General features: G+C 41.3%; 1 protein-coding gene across 1 annotated transcript in view; it reads right to left on the reverse strand.

Moving 5' to 3' along the window:
• The window catches only part of STK4 (serine/threonine kinase 4), a gene marked incomplete at its 5' end in the record, with an annotated part of 43305 nt that extends 33212 nt beyond the window's left edge, over positions 1-10093 (reverse strand). Inside the window, 8 exons of the mRNA XM_009077504.1 lie at positions 1838-2024; positions 4300-4428; positions 5075-5212; positions 5780-5947; positions 6351-6515; positions 7014-7128; positions 9006-9134; positions 9956-10093. Of these exons, the coding sequence (XP_009075752.1) occupies positions 1838-2024; positions 4300-4428; positions 5075-5212; positions 5780-5947; positions 6351-6515; positions 7014-7128; positions 9006-9134; positions 9956-10093 (1169 nt within the window). The remainder of the gene's footprint in view (positions 1-1837; positions 2025-4299; positions 4429-5074; positions 5213-5779; positions 5948-6350; positions 6516-7013; positions 7129-9005; positions 9135-9955) is intronic.
• Between the last annotated feature and the right edge of the window lie 290 nt (positions 10094-10383).

Genomic DNA, 10383 nt, shown 5'->3' on the forward strand with positions numbered 1-10383 from the left:
CCCTCTTGAGGTTAGAGACGACCCCCTAGTAAAGGCTTTGCTACATTCTCATAGCTGATTCTGCTCAGAACGACAGCATGCCCTTGCAAAAGATACTATCAAAGGCATCTCCTCAAAGCTCTGCACACTACTTCATAGTCAGCGTTAGGTGCTTTTGAGTTACAAGCGCTGCAATCTTAAAACCACGGCGAGAAGATAAGCACATGTCAAACATAGGAAGATAAACTCAAGAGGTGCTTTACTTACACACTCTTGGCAGCCGGTGCAGGAGCAGCAGACAGCAAAACCTCTGATATTGTGAACCATAAAAGAGAACAATGCACACTGGTGATAAGAAACTAACAGTGCTGTCTTTTTGTAAAGAAACAGCAGCTTTACCAGGTTTATTTAATGCTGCTGAAATGTCCCACTCTGGATGACATATTAGTTACTCTAAGCATCCATTCAGCTCCTGGCTAGACCGACCTTGTTCCACAACACCTGATGGCATTACCCCATCATCTTTGTTGCCACAAGTTCCAACATGGGCTGACACCTCTGGGTTTTAATGTGCAGAACCAGTGTTTGCCAAAGCCTGGAAAATTCTTTAAAGGGATTAGTGCTGAAATATCACTCTCAAAACTAGTATCTTTCCACAAGCTCCAGAGGGTCCCCACAGGGAAGAAGCTTTCAACACAGAAATTCCTGAGGAAAGGATTTTTCCAACCTCCTGATGAGAATTTTTTCCTCTATCACTGTAGCTAAAGGTTCAAAAATCAGATGGCCAAGGACATCTTTGGAAGCAGTGCAAGAGCCTAAAGAACATGTGCTGCCTGTGATGGTCATATTTTAGTGCTGCTGAGCTCCCACTCAGCACTTTCCACAAACTTCCATGCTGGCCAGCTGAGTCATCCCTGACTACCTCAGGACTGTTGAGGTTACCCAACCAGCAAGAATGGATTCCTATGAGAATCCATAACCGAGAAGAGATTCTTTATCTTCTAGTCATACTTTTCATACAGAAAGTCTCTCCCTGGCATTTCTTTAATCAAAGAAACATTTTCAACCCTTTCCCAGCTCAAGCTGTAAGGTCTTCCATAGACTATCAGGGATCAAAGTCACATCATTTTAAATCTTACATCCTATGACGAGGCTTGCAGTTTTAGTAAGCTTTTCTATTTAAGGGCAGAATGGATTTCAACTTGAAGACCTCAAACAGCAACACACAGCTCATTCAGCTGTCCTCAGTGATTACAGGAGCACTAAAGAAACACACCAGTCTAGGAAGATGCCAACTCCTCCCACTGCGTGTCCTGCTGCATTTGAAACCTGCAAGATATTTGTCATTTCATAAACCAAGCTCTTCCCTGGATGCATCAATCCTGGAACAGACGTGCTGTTTTCAGATGCCAACTTACAGCCAGACCATCTACTAAAGCAACACAGGTTTTCTGATTAACCCTGTGCTAGAGGTCTCCTCCCTACATTCTGTGAAAAATACAAAACAAGTAAAAAAGAACAAACAAACAAAAAAAACAACTAGCTAGAATCAGATCTTATTCAATCAGCACAGAAAAAACAAACTAGCTAGAATCAGATCTTATTCAATCAGCACAGAAGCTTGTGAAAATTGTGCACAACTCATCAGCTATACCAAGTGCAACACTACAAAGAATGGCTTGAAGCATGGACCCTGAAAGGTTTCTCTGATGCCAGAAGGCACTGACTTGAGAGTTTTAGCTCCCTACAACTAAAAGACACAATAAACTACAAAAACTATCAAAGCACATTGGGAATACATATCATAGCCCACATGAAGCGTTAAGTAACATTCCAGAAGTCAAAGATGTTTCCTTACTTTTCATGGTGCCCTCCTCCTCCTCCTCTTCTGTGTTTATGACCATTGTACCCAGCTGGGACTCCAAGGTGCCATCATGCTCTATCATAGTGTTGGCTCCATCACTCATTGTGTTGACAGCTCTTATGGTACCAGTTTCATCTCCACTTGCCCTCACCATGGTACCCGAATCAGTTTCATCTTCCTCCTGTACAAAGATGCCATAAATATGTATTTTACTGATGTTTATGAAGTCCCATGAAGAATGTCTGTACTCAAGGACACTGGCAAGTCACACTAATTCGGAGGTTTTTACAAATACACACAGAAGTGACAGTTTGGTTTATACACTTAGTTCTCTCCCTGTCATCTCCAAAAATGTAATGACGAGTCTTCATACTTTTCTGCCAGTGTGATAAATAAGAGAACAGATAAATTAATCAGCAGAAGCTTCTCAGTGCAAGTTGTATTTAATTTCTGACTTGGTGACGTGTCTGGAAGAGTAGATTACAACACTCATTCAGTCATTAGTGTTTCTATTCGTGCTGACAGTTAAGAGCTGACCTTAAAACACTGTCTCAAGTGGGACAGGTCACTGTAGAGTCATTAGTTATTGGACAGCAACAGGTCTAAGTCTGGAGAGTATGTGGCACATGAAAAAACCCTCATCCTGCTTTTTTACTATCTTTAACATTTAAGTAGCTTTAATTGCTATAAACTTCTGAAGCACTGATGAAAAATGAACTGCATTTAAAAATATTTAAAAAGGAATGAAATAAATTATCAGGGTCTAGTATGTTTTTCAACCAAAATTATTTCTTATCTTTCCACTTGTAACAGGTACTAACATTATGGAAGTTGGACTGATTGCTGTCAAGGCTTAAGAGACTGACTGCAGAAAATCACAAGCTCCTGAAACAAGTTCTGGTAGAACAACTTCCTGGCAGAGAGTTATGTTAGCCAGAGGCAGTAGGCTCATCAGGTGGTGTGTGCTTCACTAAGTATATATTGTGACTTGGATTTAATGAGGAACAGGGACAAAATTTCCACAATCTATTAAGTTTCTTGGATATATGAGCCAGCAATCCAACTACACGAACAGAAGTCACTTTGTGGTTTACAGCAGAGTCTTCAGTCATCCCACCTTAGATGAGATGCTCATGTTTTGTTCTAAGGATGAAGTTCACATACTTTATGTGTGACCATGGCCTTACTCATCTGTAAAACACAGGTATTCCACATCCAACTGTAATACTCCATCTCAGTGTCACAGAAAGAAAGCAGTACAGCCCTCCATGTTCTGCTGTTCCTAGCATTTTATCTGTTGTACTAAGAGTGTCTGTAAAATTTACTTCCCAACCTCAAAACCAGTATCAAGAGGGAAGAAAACTACACAGGATGTTAATGGAGGAAAAGTAATTTTATGTGGAGATGAGTGGGTGAGAGGAAGTAATAAATCTGTTAGCTACACATCATTTAATGAGGGACTATAGCAGAAGTTTTCACAGCACTTGGGAAGTGCTTGGGAATACTTTTCTGCTGGCAAACACAGAGTAGAGAAGCTTTGGGAAAACACATACTGACAGAGACGACTCAACTTCACTACACAGACACCATCTCTCAGCAACGTGATCCAGATCAGTCAGAAATGAAGAGAGGGTAGGGACAATACTCAAGGTAGGGACAATACTTGTAGAGTCAACATCATGGCAACATGACCAATAAAGTTACTTCCACACGGAGTAAATATGCAGTCCTAGACTGGAAAACCAACGATGTGTTCAGCACAGATATTGTGGACCATGCTGTTCAAGCCTAACCCCTGAACTGGGCTGCCACACAATGCCTTGTGTTGCCCAGTTCATTTATTCAGGTTGAAGCAGGCAGAGGCTCAGAAAACAGTTTTCAACATGCTTTCCAAATTCACATGCTGTAACCACTGAAACAAGGAGCCAAACCAAAATTCACAGCAATCCCCTGGACACTTCCCATGCCCTCACCTCAGGTTTCTGTCGGTTGCTCTTGTGTAGCAGAAAGTTTCTATTAGGGGGGTTCTAAAGCACAATAGTAAAATAACACAACATACTTATATTATAGTGCACCACAGATTATATTATTTTATACTAGGAGAGAAGAGTAAGAGCTAAATTTACAACGAAAGATTCTCATTACTGCATAAATAATACAATCCAACTGGGAAAACATCAAGTCTTTTGCATACAGTGCTTTGTAGACCTATTCAATCACAGGTCTCAAGCTACACTATAAACTAACAGTAAGCCACATGTGCTGCCCATCCCACTCAAATATAAATTGAGCAGGGACCAAGCACTGGGTTAAACAGTCATAAAGTAGAAAACTCAAGAACTAAGCCAAATCCATTGGTAATTGGACGAAATATTGCAAGAATGAAAAACAAAGCGGCTAAGCCTTCTGAAAGGAGCCAGTCTGGACTTTGTACATTGTTGCTATTAAATACTCACTGAATTTTCTTCATCCTCTTGATCTAGTTCACGCTGCTGTGCCTCTTGACGTTTCAGCTTGATGTCCATCGCTTCGTTAATCAAGTCTCGCAGAATTGATACTCCTTTGGCACTTTTAACAAACGGATGCTGAGAAGAATTTTAAAAACAAATAAGCACTGCATCCGAAGCAAGATAGAACAGTAAAATGTTGTGACTATGGACTGCTTCCAATCAACTTCAGGTTTAACTTGAAACATTTCTAAAATGAACATCCAGCACTTCTGTTGGCACAGGAGGGAGGCCTTACACCCTCCAAACAACATCATGCTCCAAGGGCACTACTGCTGTGAGACTCTGGGTTCATTCCCCTCCCACAACTCTACTTCTTTCCTTAGCAGCTTAGCTGTCAAGAAGCAATTACAGAGACCATTACCATGCTTATAACACTCTGAGCAACCACATTCATTTAGCCTCCCCTTTGGAGTGTTCTAAGTGGCAGTTTCTCGGCACTGCCGGTGAGAATTTGAAAGTAAAAACCAAAACAAAAACAAAAGTCAAACCAACAAAAACAACCCAGAGAAGACAAAGATAGGAAGTTGAAGTTAGTCTGGTTCTTAGAGAAGAACTGAAAAGTTGAAGTTGAGTGGAAGATTTTTAAAATGAGATGTTAAAAAGTAAAACCTGTAGTGAGCAGGAGCAGCAAGAAATGAAACCAAGGGCCCAACAGCCACAGAGCACTGCCTGCCCTAGCAAGGCTGCTCTAGAGCTCATGTTGCTGTAAGAAAAGGCAGACCTGCAGAAGTTGGGTGGCAGTGGCACGCTGCTCCGGGCTCTTCACGAGACACTGCTTCACAAAGTCAGTGAAACTGTCTGACCACAGCTCTGGTTTCCGGAATGTGGGAGGTGGATTGGTAGGAATCATGAAAATTGCCTGAAAGCAGAAGAATATCCCAGATTTTCAAACAAAGTTTAAAACTTTCCAAGAAAGCAACATAAATACACCCCAAAATTACACTGGTACTAAACAATGACAGACATTGCAAGTTTGCTGCCTTTGAGGAGTTTGTGCCAACATTACACACAAATTTGCTCAGAGGGATTTTGCTACCAAGAAACCAGACATTTCTCACGAGGGGCTTACACGTGGCTGAGCCATTATGTGCCCAAAAAAAGTGTGAATCTGCCCTTTTTAAGCCTTAAAAATTTGTGCTTGCATTAAAAATCAATCCACTTCGGATAATCCAGCTCAAAATATGTTTCTTCACACCCAACAGAGGGAACTTCAGCTATGTCTTAACAGAAGAGAACTAGGTGAATTTTTTTTCCCATGCAGATTCTCCTTCTCAAAGATCTGTTTTTCATTTAACCAAAGAACTGACAGAAAACAAATCATTTGTTCTAAATTAAAAGCAAGATGGCATGCTGATATGCCAATTAGCCAGTTATAAAGTAAACCTTTTCCATACAGCAATACACTCACAAAGGCCACAGTCCTTACCCTCATGGGATGAATATCTGCATATGGTGGCTTCCCTTCAGCCATTTCTATCGCAGTGATTCCCAGAGACCAGATGTCTGCAACACAGTTATACCCAATCTCCTGGATCACTTCTGGAGCCATCCAAAATGGGGTCCCTATAACTGTGTTCCGCTTTGCCATGGTGTCCTGAGAAGAAAAACAGGATAAAGATGTACACAACAGCAACTCTATTAGCCACAAACATTCACTAATGAATTATCGCCCTAATTATCTTGCAGGCAGGCACATTATTAGACTCAGCAAGACTGGGGTAGAGAGGGCTGCAAAGAGGAATTGAAATGTGCTCACAGAAGTTAAAAATATCCTGAAGAAAACTGCAAATGCTATTGCAAACCATTACTTAGGTATAACAGCTTCCATGGAGGAAGCTCTGCTCTAATCTGTCACTAGTTTACAACCTCATTATGCTGATGTGAAGTGCTAAAAAGCAGCTATGAACAATTTCTCCACATCTCCACAAGCACATCATACTCACACACGGGTTAAAAAGGTAAACTGAAATGCATACAACCATCCTGGTTTTACTTACGGTAAGTTGTCCTGCCACTCCAAAATCAGCAAGCTTAGCATGCCCCTCTGTATTTAGCAATATATTTCCAGCTTTGATATCCCTGTGTATTTTCCTCATAAAATGCAGGTACTCGAGTCCTTTCAGTGTTGATTGCACTATTGTAGCAATTTCCTCCTCTGTGAGCTGAAGAAAAGAAGAGTTAATGCCAACCTATCAGTTGCTGAGACTCAGCACTATTGTGCCTCAGTGTAAATTTTGCTGTGATTCACTAATTGCCATTTAATTGCCTTCACTAAAGACTGCCATGCTAATGGGGAATTAGTGACTTAGAGCATTATGCAGCAGAATTAGATCAGATACAGATGCATTTGGACTATATTTCACATACCATAAGCCTATCTCAACTAGTAATTCTTATCCTAGTAGAGTCTTATTTGGAATCCATGTTTTCAGGAAAGCCAACGCACCAAAATCTGCTCCACCAACTACATTATCCACATAACCAAAACTCAACATACTCAGCTTTCTCACTTTCAGAGGAACAAAGGACCTTTGTCTCAAGTTATGGCCAATGGCTGTCAGGCACTGAACATTGAGATTTATGCCCAAATCACTCTGTTTCCTTGAGCTAGACACTCATCTAGACTTCCCTTCCATACATTCAAAGGAGAAGGGACATACAGTTTTATTCCGCAATCGAATAATGTCAGACACGGATCCAGCGCCGCAGTATTCCATGACTATCCACAGGTCTGTGTTCTTAAAATAGCTGCCGTAATATTTCACCACATGAGGACTATGAAATGTGAAGAAAGAAGAAGAAAATAAAGGGTAAAATGCCAATAACCAACACCACTGACTAAGCACAATATATTGCAGAGTCCCTGAGTACGTTTTAGAAATCCAGTGTTAAAGTGCCACTGAAAAACTCTGATCCAAAGTATTCCCAAACACCCTGAACTTGCACAGTACAGTCCTGCCAAGCCTGTTCCCACAGAGGGGCTCATATGACCTGCCAGTAAGTCACTTCAGGGAGCTAAACTGTCTGACAACAAATCCTACGGAAGTAAGGAGCGATTAGCCTCCAGCCTGGTTTAGTTCCCTGAACTGGCTCACAATAGGGTCAGTGCTGTGGCAAGCAAGAGAAGGCAGGACAAGGGAATTGGAAACAGGCCACAGCAGTCCCTGGGAAAGCTGCTGCAGAGCATTTGCAACCAAATGGAAATATAAAATAATGTCTACAGTTTGCTGGAAAATAGCTATAATCTTCATTAAGAGGAATGTTCCCCCACTACCACATACATCTACTTGTTTCTACAGTTTAGTCTGGGATGTATTTTAGGAATCCAGTACAACCTAAGACTGTCACAGTCAGATATCTGGCTGCCCAAAAAGCAAACAACCTTTTATATTGGTCAGCAAAACCATCTGTCCTCTGGAAACAGTAATGCAGAAACTAACAGAAACTCTTTCTGATTTTATGGGAATGGAGCTAAGGAACAAAAGTGTGTCCAATCTATTCTCTGCAGAATACTTTCTAATGAAAAACTATAAAACTAGCAAGTCAGTCACGCTGCAGTGTCCCTTAATGCTTGCACAGAAAATGTGATGCTCCAGTGATCCACTCCCTCTGCTGTTCACAACTGCAAGGTCTCTTTAGGCCTTACAGTATAAATAATTTGAGAGACACCTAATAATGCTTTCCAAGCTACACAGTAAGATTTTTCATGAACAATTTCTTTTCAAGTTACACTTTGTTGCCTGCCCCAGTCACCTTCATTTAAAGATAGAGAGAGTGGAGGGCAATCAAGTAAGTGACTGGGGCTATAGCCCTGTATTGCTCATGTAATTTACTTCAAACAGCTCTCCATGCCTGAAGTCCTTCAAAGTAGTGTTTCTTAAGGCCAAATTCATAACACCAGGAGAAATTAGTGTATTTTAAACCTTCAGCCTAGGACACAGTTTGAAAGGATCTTCCCAGGGCACATCTCTTCATTAGCTAAGTCATTGCAGCATCTTTTCTCATAAAAACATGCAAAGACAACCCAGAGAGCCAACCATCAGCCTGAGGAGCTGCCAGCAAGTTATTCTGGGGATGCTCAGCTCAGCAGACAGCTTGTACTGCACTGGAGCTGCACAGACAGAAAACAGCCAGGAAGGACAGTTCTGCCCCCCAAGCAGAACACAGCACATAGGTTGTGCACATGCAAGAGCAGTCATGCATTAGCGGCTCTCATCCACGTGCCTCTCAAAAACAAACCAAAAACCTTCTTCCAACAGTTTTTTATGTCTTGTTTAGAAGCCATCACACCCCTGTGGACATGGGAACTGCTGCTCAGCACACAATCAAGTTACCACTGTTCAACAAGCGACGGTGCACAGGGAGAACCACAGCAGCTGCTCACACGTTTGGCTCTTGGCTGGCAGCAAGTGCAGGTTATTTGACTCAGCTTAGTGCTCTCTTGTTGCAAGCTAAATCTTTGTTGTCTTACCTTTGCACTACCCAAATGGTCAGTTAACATGACTCAGTTGATATGAGGTAACTTGATTGTACAAGTCCAGCCTTGTAAAAGACATTTAAAGCAACATCATGGCTTTTATTTGATTAAATGCCAGATCATAGGTGATACTTTTCCTTGCATCCCAACGATGGGTTTTGCTGCAGACACTTACCTGTCACATTGCTGCATTATGGATATTTCCTTTATAATCTCTTGCAGGTCAGATTCCACAGGAACTTGCTTAATTGCAACAACTTGACCTGTTTCTTTATGAATGGCTTTGAACACACTGCCATAGGAGCTAGGAAACAAAATATTAAACACTGAATACAGTAAGAGTTTAAAAATGCAAATGTTATGGCTTTGCTTTTTGCAAGTGTAACCGTCAGGTAAAATATTAACTCTGTCTGCTAAAAGTATTTTGTATTTCTATGTAAATAATCAGTCCACTAGATTCTAAACAGTGTAGTAAGTCAGAGCAGACTGAGAGAGCCAGAAAAGAGCCAACCATCATATCACTGCTGTAGCCTTTACACAAATCCAACAAACCCAGTTCTCTTTTTCCAGCACACAGTACAAGCTGAGCATCAGTAAGAACTACAGCTCTGGTCAGAGAGGTTTGCTTGTTCTTGTCAGATATTATCACTCTCATTTCTAGCTTTTTTCCTTGCAGCAGCCAGGCAGATTTACAACTCAGGCTTTTCAAATGAACTGCTTAAGGCAGCAAACACATCACTTACAGAGTGTTCCCATGCTGCTCTGCCTCACCAAGTGGCACAATGCCACTGAAGTTCACTTCCACCAGGCAGATTTTCCACAGGATGTACCAGGGATGAACGACAAAACCTCTCGAATTCCCACAGAGCTCTATCAACCCCAGGCTGGCATTTTTCAACAATGTTTTAACTCCCTGCTGCTGAACTGTAAGCCACTGTTTGGATAAAGATATCACACTCTTGGGAAATAAATTTTCATTCTCTTATTGACCAAACACTGTCACTATGCAGAAATAGGATCATGACAAAGGTAGAACATCAGAGACCACTGAACACGTAACTGTTACACAGATTTGTTCTTAGAGAAATCTGCACTGGGCCCAAAGGAACAGAACACGTAACATACCCTTCTCCAAGCTTCTCCAGGACATCAAATACTTCTTCAGGTTGTTTGGTTAAACTGTCTTCATCTAACTTCTTCAGCTGCCTGTATGGTATGAAGAGAAAAATCATTACACTTAATTTTATGGCAGTTTGGGCTTTGCTGAAATAAAAGAGCACATAGCACCACTTAAGTGTGCCCAGGGCTTGGCATGAAGTAAATCGATTATGAAGTAAGTTTATTTCACCTGACCAGGAGAGCAAATATTATTTAGCACTGAATAGCAAAAGAGGACTGAGAATTGTGAAGAACAGAATGTGATCAGGCACACAAATCTACAGCTCCTCCTGGCAGAAATGCATTTCAGGATCTATATGCTGGTGATCACATCCCAACACAGAATGGCAGAGTCCTGGAACTATTAAACATATCTGGAATGGAAGGACACTGAC

The sequence above is a fragment of the Acanthisitta chloris genome, unplaced genomic scaffold (assembly GCF_000695815.1).
Source record: "Acanthisitta chloris isolate BGI_N310 unplaced genomic scaffold, ASM69581v1 scaffold14936, whole genome shotgun sequence".
Lineage (NCBI taxonomy): Eukaryota > Metazoa > Chordata > Aves > Passeriformes > Acanthisittidae > Acanthisitta > Acanthisitta chloris.